This window comes from Lynx rufus, unplaced genomic scaffold (assembly GCF_022079265.1).
Source record: "Lynx rufus isolate CCGP_SWC_20201006 ecotype Redwood Valley unplaced genomic scaffold, mLynRuf1.p SCAF_18, whole genome shotgun sequence".
NCBI classification, from domain to species: Eukaryota; Metazoa; Chordata; class Mammalia; order Carnivora; family Felidae; genus Lynx; species Lynx rufus.
The window spans coordinates 38350514-38371831 of record NW_025814832.1 but is presented as its reverse complement, the minus strand read 5'-3'; the positions used below and the strand labels follow the sequence as shown (position 1 = coordinate 38371831).

Sequence of the window (21318 nt, the reverse complement as noted above, 5' to 3'; positions counted from 1 at the left end):
TTCACTCTGCTAACACCCAGCATTGACCACACACAAGTACCTCATGGCCCCTGAGCCTCCGTCTCCTCAAGTGTAAAACAAGGTGATAGCCTGAGGAAGCAGTGGGAGAGTCTCCCTGCTCCAAGTCCTACAGTTCTGAGGTCTTCCCTGAAGATACAGAGGCCTTTCTCCAGGAACCCTGGGAAGGGAGTGATACCCTCCCATGTGAGGTAGGGAGGTGGGAGAGACTGGAGGTCCTGGGAAGCAGAAGCCCAGCAACCTGCGTGTTTGCAGGGCATGGTGTGGACGAGAGCTGAGGTATGTGAACAGCAACGGACAGACAGGGGCAGTGCAGGAGCCATGATTGTGGAGGGCTAAGACCAGATACTAAACCACTGTCAGTCATTGCATGCCACGCAGGTAAGTCACTTCCTTTTATCTAATCTCATCCTCATACAGACTCTATGGGATCAATTCTCTTATCATCCCCATTCTACAGATTCGGGAAAAAAGTCTCAAAGAGGCAAAGTGAAAGTGGCTTTAAAGATCTGAGTTGGGGTCGCCTGGGTGGCTCAGTTGGTTGAGCCACCGACTTCGGCTCAGGTCATGATCTCGAAGTTTGTGAATGCGAGACCCGCGTCGGGCTCTGTGCTGACAGCTCAGAGCCTGGAGCCTACTTCAGATTCTGTGTCTCCCTCTCTCTCTACCCCTCCCCTGTTCATGCTCTGTGTCTCTCTGTCTCTCAATAATAAATAAACGTTAAAAAAAAAATTTTTTTTTAAAGATCTGAGTTGGGCCTCTGGCTCTAGACAGCCATATTTTACACAGTGAAAGTTCTAGTGCCAATGCCCTGCTAACTGGCTCTCACCTGGGCGAGTTGGTTATTTCTTGGAGTCATAGAGACATCATCGGTCCATTAGGATGCTTACAAAGATCAGGGATATCCTGTCTCCATGAGTTGCCCTGGGAGTCAAATGCCCACTAGAGCACATGGACAGGAGACCAGCAGACTGGCTTTGTTAGTAGCCGCACTGGCCAATCCCAGAGCCACTGCTCCAAGCCTGGGCTCAGCAAACTAGCGTCATCTGTGCACATCATCTCCAAAGAACTATACAACTGTCTGCAATCCAGTCAACCCCGTTCTTTTGCCGAGCGACAAGGGGATCCTCTTCTGTGGGCTCTCCCTCCATTTAGCCCCCAGACCCCGTCAAGCATCTGATCTTGTCTTAAAGATTCAAAATTAGCTCTAAAGTGGATGATACACCAGACCTCCAAGATGGGCAGAAGCAACCCCCCTTCCTGTCCACAAGCACAAAACATTACAAATATTATCAGAGCCTCACAGGCCGATGGGAAGTGAAATCCAGGATCTGTTTCAGATCATTTAGAAGAAAAGTCGTAACAACAATTTATGTTCTGTCTTCAGGAATCTAACAAATTGATTATGTCTCACTTGAACAAAAACAATGGGGCATAGGGGAGAATATGAAATTAAGAAATTTATGGTAAAACAAATAATGGAATCACTCCTTTTTTATCACTTCCCCAATCCTCACAAATAGCAATGCACTTGTTTCTAGAGAAAATGTATGCGACTCCTAGAGCACGCTGATTAGAACTTGGCTTAGAAGAAGCATTTTATTCTAAAAGCCTTCTAAAAATGCCAGAAAGAAATAGACTTTAGCTCTCAATATGTTTCTCAGTTGTTATAAACATGAAACCCAAGCAGTTCGTTGTGAGTTTTAAGAATCCTGAAAAGACACAGTGAAGCTAGGTAGAAACTTTACAACTTACGGTTTTCTTGTCCTTCAAGGCCTGGACCTGGAAAAGACAGAAGAAATATGCTCATTTCCTCAGCTTTGATTCTCATGAAGTTTAAGGACTGTGGAAAGAGAATAAAAACTCACAAAGCATAAGTGCCAGCAGCACTCCGAGCCACATCTTGCCGTCTTGGGCTGTCTCCAGCTGCATCCTGAGAGCAAAGACTTCAGGCAGTTAGTTCTGCCTTTGGCCCATGCCCCTGGGGCAGAAGACACTTCCCTCGTGGCACAGATAAATCTGCCCTGTGAAAGTAGAGAAAAGCACTCTAGTAACTTCTGGCACCACAAGCAGAGACTGACTATAGTGCTGATCAGGTAATGGCTGCCATTGCTTGGAAACTGGAAACAATGAAGCGTGGGGCGGCCCGATATCCCCTCAGGAAATGACTGGCCTTCCTGAGGGGGCCGCTGAATGCAGACTCTTTGTTTTAAAGTTACAAGTGACATTTGCCTTAGTGCTCCTGACCCTCCTGTCTCACCTGGGTTTAGAGCCCCTTCTCAAGGCAGGGTGAGAGGCTTCTTCCCTCTTTCCAACCTCTACCCAAAGGACTTCTCTCTTTGGACACCCAACAAGATCTCTTGATTTTCCTGAGCCATTCCCCCCACCCCGCCACCCCAAACCCAATGGGCCTGTCTACACAGCATAAGTTTGGACCTCCTGCCTTTCCTGGCAATGCTATCGGACAGGGCTGACTTTTCCAGAAAATTGCAGGTTCACCAGACAGACCTGCCACCTTGGGGAAAGCTCAGCTTGGAACTTGCTGGACCTGGGAGGCTCTCCCTGGCTTCTGCGGTTGGTTTCAGCGTGAATGAAGGCAGCTCTTTGAGGTATCCATGCCTTCTGGTGGCTCCCCTCCAGCCTGTGCCTTTAAACATACAGAGTATATCAGGCCACAGGGAGCTTTCTAAGACATAAATCAGGTCCTTTCACTCCCTTGCTTGAAACCTTGGAATGGGTCCCCACTGCTCTCCAGGGAAAGTCAGTTTATAATCCTCCACAATCCGGCCCTTGCTTACCTCTCCAGCCGGGTCTGTCACCCATTCTTTCCTTGCCCCTACATTCTGGTTGCTAGAATTTATAGTTCCCAGAACACATCACGTGTCTGAGCCTTTATCTTTGCCATACCCCTCCCTAGAGTACTCATCCCCTCTCCTTTTCCGACCTATTCCTACCCAGGTGTCGTAACTCAGTTCAGGTATCCACTCTTCCAGAATTCTCCTCTGTCTCTCCCACACTGAACCACCCTTCCTCCGCATCCCTGTCTGCATTCCTCACCCCCCTGGGCTTCCCTGGCTGAGACATTTTCTACAGTATGCGATAATGGCCTGTTCTCACCCACGTGGACAGGACGGCTGGCTGGCTGCATGATGGCAGGGACAGCGTCTGGTCAAAAAACATTAATAGAGTGGATGATCGGGTGAATGAAGACAAGTTAACAGTATTGTCTGAATTAGACTATTACTGCCTTGAGGTCTGAGGGCAGTGTTGTTTCTGAAATGCTACTCTCTGATACTGACACAGTGTTGTTTCTGAAATGCTACTCTCTGATACTAAATCTAAGTCAGGTTCAAACTGGGACAATGGAAACCAAAGAGTTCTCTGCTGCAGGGCAAATACCAAGAAGGGATGGCTTCCAGCTAGAAAACAATTCTTCTCTCTGATCTTCGGTTCAATGGAAGTTATGATAAGAGCTGTGAAAGAGCAATGTAACACAACAGAACTTTTTCTATTGAGCTATTTACTTTTGTTGTTTTGTTTCCTCTATCCCCCTCCCCACTGTAAACTCTCTTCTTAAGCAACCCACTGGAAACCACCCCCCCTCCCGCGGCCCACCCATCTACCAAATTTCTACTTGGCAAGAAAAAAAGAAACACCATGAGTCCTCAAATAAAGGTTGGCTTCAAAGATAACTTTTGTATACTGGGGAGTAACCAGCTTGTGCTCCTCAAGGTGACTTTCAAGCAATGGTGATAAATGTCCCACCCGATGCCCCTAAGTTCCAAAGTAAACTGCTAAAACTTAGTCATTGTTTCACATACAATGCTAATAATTTTAGCACACCATGAGAAAATAAAGCTTCCTTTCAAAATAAATGCTAATATTTTATTGATCTAATGTCTATTCATTTTTGAGAGAAACTAAGAGAGAGAGTGAGCAGGGGAGGGGCAGAGAGAGAGGGAGACAGAGGATCCGAAGCAGGCTCTTCACACAGCCCAAAGAGGGACTCAAACCCATAAACTGTGAGATCAGGACTGGAGCCGAAGTCAGACACTTAAACGACTGAGCCAGCCAGGTGCCCTAAAATAAGTGTTGATACTTTATTTTATTATTTTTTTAATTTTTTAATTTTTATTTATTTATTTTGAGAAAGACAGAGACAACGTGAGTAAGGGAGGAGGAGAGAGAGGGAGAGAGAATCCCAGGCAGGTTCCACATGTCAGCTCAGAGCCCGACATGGGGCTTGAACCCACGAACATGTGAGATCATGACCTGAGCCGAAACTGAGAGTCGGATGCTTAATTGACTGAGCCATGCAGGGGCCCCAATACTTTAAAAGAAAAGCAGAAAAAACTATATCCCCCAACTCACACCATGTACCAGAATAAATTCCAAATGGACTGACCCTCTGAAGGTATGAACAAAACCATAGAAGATCTAGAAGAAAACGTGAAAGAATTCCTCATGACCTCGAAATGCCAAAGGCTGGCTCAAGTAGGACTTAAAATCCAGAAGTTATAAAATAAAAGACTGACAAATTATACTCCATGAAAAAAAAAGTTCTACTTTGCCCCTCCCCCCCAAAAAAAGGTCAGTCGAGAAAAAATACAAACTGGAAAAAATATTTGCAATTCACATCATCGACAAAGAGCTAACCTCTGTAATACATAAATGAATATGTAATCTCTTTAATAGCCACCCCACAGGCACCATTCCTCATTGCGAACACCTGCTTTCTGTCACTATAGGTTAGTTTGTATTCTTAGAATTTTATAAAAATGGAATCATACAGTATGTAATATGTGGGGGGGGTGTCTATCTTCTCTTATCAGCATAGTCAATTATTAATTTCTTCTTATTGCCAAGTAGTATTGCACTGCATGAATATATCAGTTTTTTTTTAAATCATTATTTATCAATGAACATTTGAGTTGTTTCCAATTTTGAGCTCATAGAGAGCTGCTATGAGCATGCTTTTGTACAGACACACACTTTGATTTCTCTTGGGCAGATACCCAGGAGTAGAATGCCTGGGTTGTATGATAGGCGTATGTTTCAACATTTTAGGAAACCGCCACACTGTTCTCCCAAGTGGCTGTATACTATTTTACATTCCCACCAGTGAGGTATGAGAGTTCCACTTGTTCCCTATCTGTTACCAACTCCGGTCCTTGGGCTCTCCAAGGAACAGAGATTTTCTAGAGGCCATACTAGAAGTTCGGGTTTATGCCGGAGCTAGAGGGAGACAGCACAGAGGAAAGGGTCTTCATGCTGGGTCTCTGAACAAAGGCTGGAGAAAGTTTTTAAAGAGGCTGGGGCAGGAAAGGAGTGCGGTGCAACAGGTAAAGGTGGGGAGAGATACAGGAAGTTGGGCGCACAGGTGCAGTGGACAGAACGTGCTTTGTCATACATGGCACGTCTCAATGGCATGTTGAATCTCCACCAGGCTTGATTTTTAGTATTATAATGAGGGGCAAAGTCGGTGACAGTTCAGTGCCAGGGGCCCAACCCTAGCGCAGACTGGTTTGGTTCAGTCTTCACCAGTCTTGGTAGGGGAGTCCCTCCTTTGGGAGGCAGCCTCTTTCCGCATTCAAGCAAGATATGCTAGTAGGAGGCACTGGGTTTCAGTTATCAAGGAACGCTGGATTTCGTGGTCTGGGTTGAGGGCACTGGAGTCCAATCGCTGCTCTGTCTCAATTTGGGCTATTCTAGGCCCTTTGTCCTTCCCTGTGCATTTTAAAGTCAATTTCTCTGGGCACCTTCGTGGCTCAGTCGTTAAGCCTCTGACTTCGGCTCAGGTCACGATCTCACACTTGGTGAGTTCAAGTCCTGCATCAGGCTCTGTGGTGACAGTGCAGAGCCTGCTTAGGATTCTCTCTGCCTCTCTGTCTGCCTCTCCCCCATTTGTGCTCTCTCTCTCAAAATAAATAAATCCTTAAAAAAATAAAATCAGGGGCACCTGGGTGGCTCAGTCGATTAAGCATCCGACTTCAGCTCAGATCATGACCTCACAGCTCATGGGTTCGAGCTCCGTATCGGGCTCTGTGCTGATAGCTCAGAGCCTGGAGCCTGCTTTGGATTCTGGGTCTCCCTCTCTCTCCGCCTCTCCTCTGCTTGCTTTCTGTCTCTCTCTCAACACAAATAAACATTAAAGAGTTAAAAAAAATTTTTTTTAATAAAAAAATAAAATCAACTTTTCGATCTCTGTCTAAAAAAAGGCCTTCTGCGATTTTGACTGGAATGGTATTGAACCTGTAAACCATTGTGGGGAGAAGTGACCTTTTAGTCTTAGGGTATTCTGGTCCACAGACATAGCATACCTCTTGACAAACAGCAATGTTGTTGTAGTTTCTGGTGTGCTTTTCTTTTTTTTTTTTTTAATTTTTTTTTTCAACGTTTATTTATTTTTGGGACAGAGAGAGACAGAGCATGAACGGGGGAGGGGCAGAGAGAGAGGGAGACACAGAATCGGAAACAGGCTCCAGGCTCTGAGCCATCAGCCCAGAGCCTGACGCGGGGCTCAAACTCACGGACCGCGAGATCATGACCTGGCTGAAGTCGGACGCTTAACCGACTGCGCCACCCAGGCGCCCCTGGTGTGCTTTTCTTTAGAAACCTCGTGTCTTTTTTAGTTTTGAAGTCATGTAAATGTACTACCTATTAAAAATCAAATTAAGAAATTAAAGTCTAAAATAAAAGCTGTGCCTCGGGTGCTGGACATTATTTGGAATGACTGTTGTCCCCACCACCCCGGCCCAGACAATACTTACTACAGGGTGACTTGTGTTGAGGCCCCTCGGGAGCCAAGTCAACATGTGGCTGATCCTTCACAGGAGAGCCTCCTCACCCCCACTCACTATGGGTCTGCCTCCCTCTTAGTCTCTTTCTACGGGACCCACTCTTTCTAGTTATCCCAACAATCTCTTCCTCCTCTCTTCCCCCAGCTATGACGTAAGAACTGGACTGTATACTCTCCTTCATTTATTTTATCCATCGAAAAGATGATCAGGCTCCTTATTCTTTATTTGTACAGTCTGAATGTCTTATTCAAAATTAAAAATATATAAATGGAATGTTTTCTAGTTCAGCTTTTTAAAACTCATCAATTAAGGGGTGCCTGGGTGGCTCAGTCAGTTAAGCATCAGACTTCGGCTTGGGTCATGAGCTCACAGTTCATGCATTCAAGCCCCACATTGGGCTCTCTGCTGTCAGCACGGAGCCTGTGTCAGATCCTCTGTCCCCCTCTTCCTCTGCCCCTCTCCTGCTTGCAAGCTCTCTCTCTCTCAAAAATAAACATAAAAAAAATAGTCAATTCAGTGGCTTTTTATATGTGTGTGGCCCTCACGTATCTCTCCCCTTCTAGCTCTTTGTCCTCAGTGGACTCCATAATCAAAAAAAAAAAAAAAAAAAAAGTTCCAGAAACTATTTTAGCTGTTTGGTAACTAATTAAGAAACTATATTTCTCCTTACAGTGCTGTTCCCTTCTTCCTCTTTTCAGTAAAGGGAATTGAAGGAGAACAGAGTGGTTTCTACATGTTGTGCCTCTGCCCAAATACCAGGAAAATCACACAAATGTGTAACACAGCAATTCATTAACCACAGGAAAAAACTGCCTGCTGTAATAAGGAAAAAAAAACCCAAAACAACAACTCAGGAAGTGCTTCTTCTGAGAAGCTAGGAGCGGTGTTGGGTAAGAAGGGGGTGGGGGCGGGAGAGATGGGGGGAGGGGCAGAGAGAGATAGAGAATCCCAAGCAGGCTCTGCACTGTGAAAGCAGAACCTGATGCAGGGCTCGATCTCACAAACCGCGAGACCATGACCTGAGCTGAAATCAAGAGTTGGATGCTTAACTGGTTGAGCCACCCAGGCGCCCCAATAAACATTTAATAAAAACTAATAATAAAATAAAAAGGGTAAAACCAAAATAAAAAAAAAAAAAAGACAATACTAAATGTTGGTGAGGATGGAGATACTAGAACCCCTCAGACATTGCTGGTGGGATTGTAAAATGATACATCCACGCTGGAAAGCTTAAAAACTAGAATTGCCGGGGTGCCTGGGTGGCCTGGTTGGTTAAGCATCCGACTTCAGCTCAGGTCATGATCTCATGGTCCGTGAGTTCGAGCCCCGCGTCGGGCTCTGTGCTGACAGCTCAGAGCCTGGAGCCTGTTTCGGATTCTGTGTCTCCCTCTCTCTCTGCTCCTCCCCTGTTCATGCTCTGTCTCTCTCTGTCTCAAAAAAATAAATAAACGTTAAAAAAAAATTAAAAAAAAAAAACAAAACTAGAATTGCCATATGATCCAGCAGCAATTCCATTCTTAGGTATATACACCCAAAAGAAAATGAAAACACACTTACACAAATACTTGTATGTGGACGTTTACAGCAGCATTACGAATAATACCTAAAAGGCAGGAGGAACTCAAATGTCTATCAACTGACGAACGGATAAATAAAAGTGATGTATCCATACAATAGAATATTATTTGGCAGAAAAAAGAATGAAGGATTGATACCTGCTACAGTATGGATGAACCTTGAAAACGTCATGGTAAGTGAAAGAAACCAAACATGAAAGGCCACATGTATATGATTCTATTTATATGAAATGTCCAAAGTAGGCAAATCTATATAGAGAGAGAAGTAGCTTAGTAGTTTCCTAAGGCTGGGGGAGTTAAGGGAAATAAGAGTGACTCTGAATGGGTATGAGGGTTCTTCACAGGAGGGATTACAAAGTTCTCAAAGATGGGGCACCTGGGTGGTTCAGCTGGTTAAGCATCCAAGTCTTGGTCTCTGCTCAGGTCTTGATCTCAGGGTTGTGAGTTCAAGCCCCGCATTGGACTCTGTGCCGGATGTGAAGCCTACTTAAAAAAATAAGTTCCAAAAGTTGAGTGTGATGATAGTTGCACAATTCTGTCAATAGACTAAAGACCACTGAATTGTACACTATAAACAGTTAAATGGTATGGTGTGTGAAATACATCTCCACAAACTGTTATTTTTTACAAAGTTTTATCTAATGTTTATTTATTTGAGAGAGAGAGAGTGCAAGCAGGGAAAGGGAAAGGGCAGAGAGAGGGGGAGACACAGAATCCGAAGTAGGCTCGAGGCTCTGGGCTGTCGGCACAGAGCCTGACGCGGGGCTCGAACTCACAAACCGCGAGACCGTGACCTGAGCCAAAGTCAGACGCTTGACTGACTGAGCCACCCAGGTGTCCCTGTGTGAGCCTCAAGAGGTGTCGCCCCTATTGGGCTGTCAGCTCTGTGAGGACAGACGTGGGTCTGTTGGGCTCACTGCAGTGTCCCTGCAGTCAACACAATGCCTGTGATGTAGGAGGCCCTGCGTACATATTTGCTAAATGAGTGAATGTGCTGGAAGCGCAGATGGGTTGTAAAGAGTCATCATGTACGATGGCGATGCACGGGCCACAGTAGCGGATTTGCTCTCCATGGCTGGCCTCAGGCTGACCTAGACTAAGTGGGAGCTGATAGAAAGCCAGCGTCCGCCCCTAGCCCGATGAGGCAAGATGCAGCCCTGAGGGGGGTGCAGGCCCAAGGCCCCAATGGAGGAGACCAGGGCCTGAGGAGCCCATCGGAGTGAAGGAGGAAGCGTGTGTGTGTGGGGGGGGGGGGGAGGGGTGGTTTGAAGGGTCTGCATGCTCTTGTGTGAGTGGTGGTCTGGGTTGGAAATGAGCTGGGCCAGGCATCCTGAGAGGCCGCCCTGGTAGGGCTGATCCGATTTAGCAAATAAAAACGCCCAACTCCGACTTACATCTGAATTTCACAAGAGCAACAAGTCATTTTGTAATAGGAGTACGTCCCACGTATTGCACAGGACAGACTAGAAAATGATTTGGGCTATCTGAAATTCAGATGTACCTGGGCATCCGGCATTTTACCTGACAACCGTCACTCGGGACCCCCTCTGTTTCAGGAACACTTATGCCAAACCAGAGTCAGGTGCAGAAACGCTAGAACGTTCAGGGGGCTGAAGCAGTGAAGTTTCCCATGCGTTTCTTTTTCAGGTTATTGAGGGGACAGGAGGGAAAACAGGCACTACGTGGGGCTGCAGATGGGAGGGAGGGTCAGAAATGCTCTGCTCCAGGCCCAGCCCAGGACCAGGAGGGCAGTGTCTTCTAGGAGTCCCCACCTAATGAAACAGCAAAGATGTGCCTGCAGAGGGGTGGCCTCATCCCAAGCAGGCACCCTGCTAAACACCAGGAAAGACAAAGTCCTGGCCCTGCCCTCGAGGGGTCTGGAGGCTGATTTATCAACAGGCTGTTCAACAAAGAGTCAGGCGTGCTGGGAGAAGCTCCCCGCAGAAGACAGAAAATGAGGTGGCCAGAGGTGGCCTTCCCTGGATATTTCTCTCTGGTTTTCCCCATCAGTCTAAGCGGAAAAACGATACCTACTTCTACAACCAGTGTCTTTATCCATCTTCTTGACAATTGACTATCCTCTGACTCCTTCTTCCCAGTTTTGAATCATCCACAGAGAGAATCCCGGGCAGGCTCCTCACTGTCAGTGCAGAGCCCGACGCGGGGCTTCATCCTGATCATGACCTGAGCCGACAACAAGAGTCAGACGCTCCACCGACTGAGCCACCCAGGTGCCCCTGGATCATCCACAGATTTTATCAGAAGGTCAGCAGGGTTCTCATCCAAGTCATTAATAAAAATACTCAGTAGGAATCAAAATTCTTTTGATATAAATGCTCAGCAAGCTACAAATCCCCTTCCTCTGCCGTCATGTATCCCACCCATCTCCATGAGGACGTGAGGCTTCCTCATGACGATATCATAGGTGCCTTGATCAAATCCAGACGTACTAGCAAACTATAGCTCCATTAGAGGGTGATCACTCTCAATACCATCCAGGCAGCAGTGGTAACAATAACAATAGTAAATAAGAGAATATATATTTTTTTGTCTTCACTCTCCTTTGTTGTCCTTTCTATCCAAGACGCAGTAAACTTCACTAAACTAAGAGGAAACCCTAATCGGTTTATCTTAAGTTCAAGGAAAAATTACCCTGCCAGGAACAACTCTTGGGGAGTGTGCGCGGGGCAGGGGTGGGGGGGTGGCAGGGCAGGGGGGGAATGGTCATGGTTTATCTAGAGATCAGTAAAACGAATTTTAGATACAAAGAGTGACTTCGGTTTAAAGTACAGGCAGTTTCCAGCTTATCATCAGGTTTTGATCCAGAAGTTTGTTTTCAAGTTGGCTGTTGAGCAAATACAAAATGTACTCGACAAGCAGTCTGACAAACACTGATTAGGTTCCCTGCTCAGCCCCAACAAGCCCTTTATCGGCAGTGAGGCTGAGATTGTAACTGAGCCCCAAGTTTCTTCGGGCTCCCAGCTCTGAGCCCCTTCCTATCCAGGGGGAGGTCTGGGCAGTTTCCCTCCTCTGCACGTGGGACTCAGCAGGCAGCTGCCTGTATGCAGGGATTAGTTTTAAGCCCGCTGTCTATAACTTAAAGACATTTTTCATGGCGCGTAGGCCCCTCTTTTGGGGGACTTTCCAGCAGGAACGGTGTCCCCATTCCTCATGTCACCCCATCAGTGTCTGTAGATTCCCATCTCGATGGGTGCCAGAGCCTCATTTTGCCTGGGGACAGGTGGCAGCCATTTCTCCAAACTGCCTTCTTAAGCCCACAGCATTAGGCTCTAGAAATCCATCCTTCTCCTAGTATTTTACTAGTAGAGATTGAGGAGAAGTAGCAGAAAACACAGAAGGTGAGAGACAGGAATGTCGGCTGACGGCTGCTGTTCACAAGCATCCCTTTACAGTTTGTTCTCTGTACACATAGGCTCTGGGGATCTAAGAGAGAAAAGCACTTAGAAATAGTTAAAACATTACCAACCGGGGTGGCTCCCAGTCCAGTGTGCCTGTGTTGCTTCGTCCTTTCTCATGGGGCCGGCAGAAGTGTAGGTCGGCTTCTTATGACCAACTATCACCTCGGTCTGAACAGGAAATCTGGTTGGGGGAGCTGCGGAGAAAGCAGAAGCCGGGAACGATGTGAGCTGAGCCACAAGGATGTTCTCAGTTCTCAGCAGATCCCTCCATCGCCTGCTTTGACAGCAACTAGTGGCTCCTGCTAACACATTGCCTCTCAGAGGTTTCCCCTCTCCACTGTTTTGGCCAGGCAGGTTTGTGCTATCCCTGGGCTGGGCCTCCCCGTGTTGCAAGTGTAAGGGCAACCTTGTTCTCTTCCAGTATCTAACCTGAAACCCCCAAAATGGCCTGAGTTTAAAAGGTGGGGGAGAGGGGCGCCTGGGTGGCTCAGTCGGTTGAGCGTCCGACTTCGGCTCAGGTCACGATCTCACGGTCCGTGGGTTCCAGCCCCGCGTCGGGCTCTGTGCTAACAGCGTAGAGCCTGGAGCCTGCTTCGAATTCTGTGTCTCCCTCTCTCTCTGCTCCTCCCCTGCTCATGCTCTGTCTCTCTCTCTCTCTCCTTCAAAAACAAACACAAAAAAGGTGGGGGAGATAGGGAATCCTAAAACCATAGATGACAGGGGCCGTGACATCCACCCTCCATAAAGCTCCAGCAGATTATTTCTTAGGCATGTAAAAACTTCATGTTGTGTCTATGCATCCCCTACAATCTTTTCCTAGTGAGTTATGATGGCTCACACTTCGTTCAAGAAGTGTATAGAGCTTCAATAAAGTCCTTGTTGAAATAAATGAAATTATGGAGAGGGCCCAGACCTCAGCTGTTGAGAGTTTAGGGAAGGGTGGAGGATGGGGAGTCTGGGCCAGGCCTGATAGAGCCGCCTGTGAAGGTCATGCCCCGGAAGGGTCAGGCCAGGTGTTAAGGGTTAGACACGGCCTGGGTCATGAAGTAGGCAGAACAGGAGGAGTGCCCAGTGCAAGGACCGACAACAGACAGGTGCAGATCACATCAGAACTCTTACAGGAGTGGGCAGAGAGCACTTGCGGCTTCCAGGCAAGAGTTGGAGATGCCCAGAAACCGACAAGGCTCTTCTAAAAATAAGTCATGACAGTTGCACCTGGTTTCTTTTGTTGTCAAGGTCACTAGATTGTCAAAACCATAAAATCCTGTAGGTACAGGGCTCCTCGATTTTAGCAAGACATCTAGCCAGGTCTGTCCCGAAGCCCTTGTGGAGAAGTATGTGCAATCTGCGACTTGTGGGACAATTAAATCAGGAGAGTTTTTAATCAGGAGCGTCTGGGCGGCTCAGTCAGTTAAGCGGCCAACTTAGCGGCTCCGGCCATAATCTCACAGTTCTGGGTTCGAGCCCCGCATCGGGCTCTGTGCTGACAGCTCAGAGCCTGGAGCCTGCTTGGGATTCTGTGTCTCCTTCTCTCTCTGCCCCTCCCTCGTTCATGCTCTGTCACTCTCTCTCTCTCTCAAGAATAAATAAACATTAAAAAAAATTAAAAACAAAGTTAAACTTCTGACCTTAGTTCCCAGAGACCACTGAAGCAGGCTCCAGGCTCTGAGCTGTCGGCACAGAGCCCAAAGCAGGGCTTGAGCCCATGAACCGTGAGATCATGACCTGAGCCAAAGTCGGACGTTCGACTCACTGAGCCACCCAGGCGCCCCTGGGAAGGTTTTTAAAGACAGCTGAGGGAGGGAGGGCATGTTTCTAGAGGGCTGTGGAGTACCCTCTGGGCCAACGTTGGGCAACACAGCCTCCAGCAAGAAAGCAAGAGTGCAGGCCAGTTCCCCGGGGACTCCAGCAGCCACGTAAGCCACTCTCCTCTCCAGGGGGAACGTGTACCTGTTGAACATCTCTTCGTCTTACTGATAAATAAGCTTCTAAGAAGGCAAATATTTGTCAAAACCAACACCTGGTGGGTCAGAGCAGTGTTCCTGCTGATTGCCAAGGTTAAACTCAAAGAGAAAGGAAAGAAGAAAGCTGTTGTCATTGTGAAGGTGGTTAAGTGGCCTCTGTTGATTGTGGCGGCGGGGGGGGGGGGGGTAGTCACAGTTCTGGCTGGATGCTAGGAGGGGCCATGCAACAATGAACATGCATCTGTGTCCTCATTGTAGAAACTTGAGCAGATCTGTCTGACCACTCAAACAGCAAGCAGGACAGGAACAAAAGCAAAAACAAAATGTAGCCTAAGAGCTCAAGTCTCATGTGGAGCCAGCAAAGGTGGCAGAATGACAAAAGTTCTGGATGTGCCACACAAAACTCAAGAAGAAAGGAGCCCATCTGGGAGTGAGCAAGACTGATTGGTTGACTTTGAGAGGGCCGGCCTGGACTTGATTTTGAGGGAAAGGCCTCAGTACTGGGACTTTCACTGGGAAGTGGGATTCTCCCCTCTAAGTCCCCTTCAAACAACCTTCAGTGAAGCCCTGCCTTATTTTAAATTGACTTGGAGAGGCGTTTCTGCTCATTGACTTGGAGAGGGGTTTTTCAGGAGACAAACAAGACTCTCAGAGAGGTTAGTACGCTTGCCCAAGGTCCCACAGTCAGTTTAAGTGGTAAAGTCTGTTGGAGTGTTGGATGCCTGACTCCAAGGCCCGAACTCCTTGTACAAATGCCTCTAGAAGAAAAGCATTTCAGGGGTGCCTGGGCGGCTCAGTCGGTTAAGCGTCCAATTTCGGCTCAGGTCATGATCTCGCGGTTCATGGGTTCAAGCCCTGAGCTGGGCTGTGTGCTGACAGCTCAGAGCCTGGAGCCTGCTTCGGATTCTTTGTCTCTCTCTCTGTGTATCTGCCCCTCCCCTGCTTGTGCTGCGTCTCTGTCTCTGTCTCTCTCTCTTTCAAAAATAAATAAATGTTGAAAAACAATTTTTTTTTTAGTTTTAAAAAATCAAAAGAAGAAGGAGGAGGAGGAGGAGGAGGAGGAGAAGAAGAAAAACATTTCAGGACTTCTTGAAATGTCCCACAATAGGAAAATCCTCGGCTTTGAACAAATACCAAAGGGGTCAGAGTCTGAAAAAGGTGAAGAACACAGAGTATAAAATATTTATTTACCAAGGTTATTCTAGGATGTAATCCTTCAATTTGTTCCATACAACTGTCTTGCTGTTTCCTGTTTCTTTATAACTTCATTACCCGATTAAACAAAATTAAAATAAATAGATGCATACAAATAAAAAAGGCAGCCAAGTTAGGGTATGAGAATATGCACAGGAAACAGTGCTAATAGACAGACATGAGATTCATGTGATTTAGGACCAAGCTGGGAGCCCGTGTAAACATTTCTAATATTGAGAATGTGAGAACACATGGGGCTTTCTAAATGGATCCCTCACAAACCTCAATGATCTGCTTTAATTAGAGCTGTTTACTTTTTTAATGTTTATTTATTTATTTTTAATTTTTTTAATGTTTATTTATTTTTGACAGAGAGACAGAGAGACAGAGCATGAGCAGGGGAGGGGCAAAGAGAGAGGGAGACACAGAATCCAAAACAGGCTCCAGGCTCCGAGCGGTCAGCACAGAGCCCGATGCGGGGCTCGAACTCACAGACCGCGAGATCATGACCTGAGCCGAAGTCGGACACTCAACCGACTGAGCCACCCAGGCATCCCAAATGTTTATTTATTTTGAGAGAGAGAGCGCATGCGTGCGCCAGCATGAGCTGGGGAGGGGCAGAGAGAGAGGGAGAGAGAGTCCCAAGCTGGATCTCATGAACCATGAGATCTAATGAGAGCTGTTTAAAAAGACACCAATTTGCCCAGAGAAATAAAAAGCATGTTGGACACCTGGGTGGCTCAGTCAACTAAGTGTCTGACTCTTGATTTCAGCTCAGGTCATGATCTCTCAGTTGTGAGATCAATTCCTGCATCAGGCTCCTCCCCGGGCATGAAGCCTGGGCATGGGGTTCTCTCTCTTCCTCTCTCTCTCTCTGTCTCTCCCCTGCTGGTGTTCTCTTTCTCTCTCTTTCAAAAAAAAAAAAAAAAAAAAAAGCATGTGTTCACACAAATATCTGTACATGAATGTGCACAGCAGCTGTGCTGGAATTATTTATAATTCCAACTTTTCCAAAAAAAGCTGCAATTAGCCCAGATGTCCTTCAATGGGTGAATGGTTAAGCAGCGGTATATCCATACTATGGAATATTCTTCAGCAATAAAAAGGAACAAACTATTAACGACAAACTGAGCAAATCTCCAGGGAAATATGCTATGGCCTTCCACCCTCCAGTTCTCCTGGGTCTTGTGTGGAGTGACGCCAGGTGGTGACAGGGAAGCTGAGCATTACATGAAAACCTTCCATTTCTTTTTTTTTTTTAAGTTTAATTATTCATTTTGAGACAGAGACAGTGCGAGTGGGGGAGGGGCAGAGAAAGGGAGCATCCCGAGCAGGCTCCGCTCGGGGTTTGAACACACAAAACCTTGAGATGGTGACCTGAGCTGAAAGCAAGAGTTGGACGCTTCACTGACTGAGCCACCCAGGTGCCCCGAGGGTCCTCCATTTCTGCTGGTCCCACCGGCACAGAGCAAATCAGGGAGAACCCGGATGCTCTCCTCCAAGAGGCTCCTTTTCTTGTACTAAAAGGAAGAGGTGATCTGAGCTGCTCTGAAGGCATGTGGCAAGACCACGTCTGTCACCATCTTCTCCCTAATGCTGGGGCCCTCCTGGGATCTAGGGGTTCAGGCCACTCCACTGACAAAAATAAAACATGAATGTTCACACTGCTACTTCCAACCTGGAAAAAACTCGGAAATCTTCTCCCAGGGTGACAAGGAACAAACATGTTCCAAATAATGGGACATTCTAGGTGGAAAGTGAACAGAAACATTTTGAGACCTAAGAAAGATCGTGGATGTTCGAGGAGGTAAAGGGGGGGGGGGGGTTGAACATTATTCTAGAGATGCACTAAAATGCCCCAGCTCCTAAGTGGGATGTCTCCCACCCAGATAATTTCATGATCAGTTGCAACCAGAAAATTATCCTCACGTGGACCTCTGGAACAGTGAAAGGATAAATGTAAGGTGTCCTTAGTCTCCTCCTCCCCCATAGATGAGGCCAAAATGCCATCCCTTAAGCTGGCTTACAGAGACGGCCCCTGAGGTTGGCCATGACTTACCTGGGCAGCCACAGAAGGGCCTGATGAGCCTGACAGTGTCTCAAGAACTCCTTCCTGGCCAGGGAGCTTCCTTCACTGTCTCTGGGGTCCCCACTCATCGCCTGCCCCGTGTCCTCACATCAAGAACCTGGCACAGTGTGTGTGATACCAGGGCCAGGGTGCTCTGAGCCGGGTGCTGGCTTCTGAAGAATGGCCTGAGTGCTGGGCCCACCCCAGCAGAGCCAGCTGTCACCAAGCACCAGGTGACAACCCCTGAAACTCACGTAAATGTGGAAGTGATGACACAGGGTGCCTGCCCTCTGAATACCAATCACCCAGGCATTTGCCTCTCCCCCGTCCCCCCTCCGCATCTGCCCTCCATCTGCAAAGCCTTACCCTCCAAGAACAGATTGCTCTTGGGGGTGGGGGGGGTCTCCGCGAGTGGGTAGGCACTTGCCGTGGAAGAGACCCTGCGCTGCCCATGGATCACATCTGCCTGGCCCTTGTAGAAAGGCTCTGCCCACACAAAGGGACTTTGAGTTTAAGTTTTCTGCCGTTAACACAATACTACCTGCGACTGCCTGAAAGTCCATTTTTTAAACGCAGCTAGGAAAGCTGAAGGAAGGGGAAAAGCGGGGGCCTGGTTCAGCCCCGGAGGCTGCATTGTTCTCGGGCCTCCGCTTACCCAGAAGGCCCCCACAACCCCTGGGGAATCAAATGAGATTGTTTTTCCCAAGATCCAGCTCTTCAGGTGTGAGCTGCAGTTCTTGGACAACGGTCACTGTGGCATTTCTGCAACAGGAAAGAGGAAGGAACTTCTGAGCTCTGAGCAAGCCCCCAAGCAGCCGCCAGCGAAGAGGAAAAGAGCTCAGTTTCCATAGCAATAAATCACGAGGAAGCCAGCCAGGGATAGTCGGCAGGAGGACTTTACCCTTCCGCTGGTTCTCTGCAAACACATTCCCAGCTCCAGGGTTGGTCTCTTGCCTGCTGCCCCTCCAAGCTGCGCCTCCAGAACCGCAGGTAGAGGAAGGCTGCCTGTGGATGAAGTGACACACGCTGAATAAAAACCCAGTAATAGTAACTCCCCTTTATCATAGTGCACTAAGTGATTTTACATGCACTGTGGCCCGGTCCTATGTCAGTGCAGCTAACAGTAACTCACCCATGGTGCCATGGCTGGTTAGGGGCCAACCCAAAGGCCTTTGTTCTTACCACCCAGTTCAAGTTCGTCCTGTTTTTAGCTGGAATTATATCATCTTGGCAAGGTTGTTCCCTGTCCATTAGAAACTTTAATCAATCAAATCCATACACACATAAATACAAAATAGAAAAATCATTAACATTTAGCTAATGCCGTTTGGGATAAAATTATCCCAATAATGAGATTTGTGGAATGAAAATAATGGAGGGGCTGTTGATGGTGAAAGAGTAGGAATCCCCAGTCTGCCCAGATTTATGGAAAATTCCAAAGGAGCAAACAGCCCTTTGCACTTCTGATAATCAGGCTATCAGTAGTGAATTTTTTACAGGACCGAGGGAAAGTTACTCGTTCCTAGTTGTCAGTCTTTACATGCATCTGACTCTATTTTTCTTCTAATGACTAAATTCCTTTAATAAGCATTCATTTCATTGACCCCTCTGGCTTGAAATAGTAGGACACAGCTGAAGGGAGATTTAACTTGTTCCCCCACCCCCAGCCCCACCCTGTGACTTAAAAGAAAAGCAAGCAATAACAAAAACAAAGTGGTTGCAGGCAGAAACAGTTAATGGGTGCCACCTGTCCTTCCCCTGCCCATTTCAAACTACAGACCTTTGACAATGGCGCCATCTAATGGAAGGTTAGGTTAGGCACAAAAATCGTTTCTTTTACCTTCACATTTATCAGCAGTAGCTTCTTCTAAGCACTTCGTTATCAATGGACACCTCCAGGACTTATGTCACTCTTGGCTATTTGTTTCTAAACATATCATTGATGTAAAAAATTATATTAAAATATAGCATAGGGGCCCCTGGGTGGCTCAGTTGGCTGAGCGTCCAACTTCAGCTCAGGTCGTGATTTCACGGTTGGGTTTGTGAGTTCAAGCCCCGTGTGGGGCTCTGTGCTGACGGCTCAGAGCCGAGAGCTTGCTTCGGATTCTGTGTCTCCCTCTCTTTCTCTGCCCCTCCCCCACTCATGCTCTGTCTCTCTCACTCTCTCTCTCTCTCTCAAAAATAAACGTTAAAAAATTTTTTTAAAGTATTTCTAAAACATATAGCATAGGGATGCCTGGGTGGCTCAGTAGGTTAAGCGTCCAACTCAGTTTCAGCTTAGGTCATGAGCTTGCTGTTCATGAGTTCAGGCCTTGCATTTGGGCTCTGCACTGAAAAAAATCCCTGCTTGGGATTCTTTCTCCCCCACTTTCTCTCTCTCTGCCCCTCCACCGTTTGTGTTCTCTCTCTCTCTCAAAACAAATAAACTTAAAAAAAAGATATATATGTAAGTATACATACTATAATAAATAAATAGGATAACTTTTTTTAATTTACCATTTTTACCATGTTATTTTACTTATTTTTTATTTAATTTTTTTTAATGTTTATTTTTGAGAGAGAGAGAGAGAGAGAGAGGTAGAGCATGAGCACAGAGCCTGACATGGGGCTCGAACTCATGAACTGCAAGATCATGACCTGAGCCGAAGTCGGATGCTTAACCAACTGAGCCACCCAGGTACCGCTAGTTTTTATTTTATTTTTAAAAATGTTTATTTATTGGGGCACCTGGTTGGCTCAGTCAGTTAGGTGTCTGACTTTTGGTTTTGGCTCAGGTCATGATCTCACAGTTCTTGAGATCAAGCCCCACCATGCTGGGCTCTGCTGTGACAGTGCAGAGGCTGCTTGGGATTCCCTCTCTCTCCCTCTCTCTCTCTCTCTGCCTCTCCCCTGCTCATGCTCTCTCTCTTTCTCTCTCAAAATAAATAAATAAACATTAAAAAGAATTTAAGTAAATTAAAATGTTTATTTATTTATCTTGAGAGAGTAAGAGAGGGAGAGAGTGTTTTTCCATGAGTGGGGCAGACAGCGAGATAGAGAAAATCCCAAGCAGGCTCTGTGCTGTGAGTGCCGAGCCCAACGTGGAGCTTGAACTCATGAACGATGAGATCATGGCCTGAGCCAAAACCAAGAGTGGGATGTTTAACTGACTGAGCCACCCAGGCACTGCTGGATAATATGTTATATATTTCTGCAATGTGCTTTTTTTTTCACCTTTTGCCCATTATGAATATATTTTCATTTATATACATACAGAATTACCTTATTTTTTAAAAATGTCTCCAAAAGATCTCATTATGTATGGAAATCATTTTTGGGGTAATAAAAATACTCTTTTTTTTTTAACTATAATTATTCTCATTTTATTTTATTATTTATTTAGAGAGAGAGGGTGTGAATGGGGAAGGGGCAGAGAGAGAGAGAGAGAGAGAGAGAGAGAGAATCTTAAGCAGGCTCCACACTCAGTCCTACACAGGGCTCGATCCCACAATCCTGGGAACATGACCTGAGCCAAAATCAAGAGTCCGATGCTTAACCTACTGATCCACCCAGGTGCCCCAAAAACGTTCTAAAGTTAGATTGTGGTGATAGTTGCACAGCTTTGTGGTTATACTAAAAACCCCCAAACTGTGCACTTTAAATTTTATGGTGTGTGTATCTCAGCAAAACTGTTTAAAAGAACAGGATGTCAAAAAACATACCATTGTAAGGAATGCCTATCATTTAAATAACTAGTTCCCAATCGATGGGCGCTTAAGTGTCTGCAGTTTTTCATGATTACAAGCAAAACTGCAGGGATGCCCTGTGCCTACCTTGGCACACTTGTAGATCGAGAGGGAAATTTCTAGGTCTATACGACACAGCTCTGGATGCAGGATTCTGATGCTAGCTGGTGTGGTAGAAGCCCCTTCAACTTTCTTCCAGGAAGATAAACGTTTTGACATTTGCTGAAGTAAGTTTTCTGTTGAGGATGGGCCTGTGTTCCCCAGTGATCGTACGTAGGGGAGGAGGGAGATGTGGTTTAGTCTTCTTACTACAATCTACCATAGCTAGGTATGGCCAGGCACCTTGGTTAGTACCCCAGATCTCCCTCTACCAGCTGCAGACTTAGATCCATCTGTTCCCGAATGGTTTTTCCCTTTTCGAAACAGAACAACTCACAGTGTTACGTGGACGCAGGGAGCGGGTCCATCTGATGGACCGACCCCTGGCTAGCAAGAGCTCAGTACATGCTAGATCCTCCCCATGGGTTCTCGAGAGACTCTAGATGAGTGTGCA

At 46.7% G+C, this 21318-nt stretch overlaps 1 protein-coding gene across 4 annotated transcripts in view; it reads right to left on the bottom strand.

The window, feature by feature from the left end:
* PECAM1 (platelet and endothelial cell adhesion molecule 1) overlaps positions 1–17251 on the bottom strand; it is a 75441-nt gene extending 58190 nt beyond the window's left edge. The window contains exons 1-4 of one of the 4 annotated variants that reach the window (XM_047081607.1): positions 17032–17251; positions 11879–12008; positions 1887–2042; positions 1774–1800 (exon numbers count right to left, since the gene is read on the bottom strand). In XM_047081607.1, coding sequence (XP_046937563.1) covers positions 1774–1800; positions 1887–1950 — 91 coding nt within the window. In that variant the 5' untranslated portion in view covers positions 1951–2042; positions 11879–12008; positions 17032–17251. The remainder of the gene's footprint in view (positions 1–1773; positions 1801–1886; positions 2043–11878; positions 12009–17031) is intronic. The other 3 variants (XM_047081606.1, XM_047081609.1, XM_047081608.1) reach the window with 3 other exon arrangements.
* Between the last annotated feature and the right edge of the window lie 4067 nt (positions 17252–21318).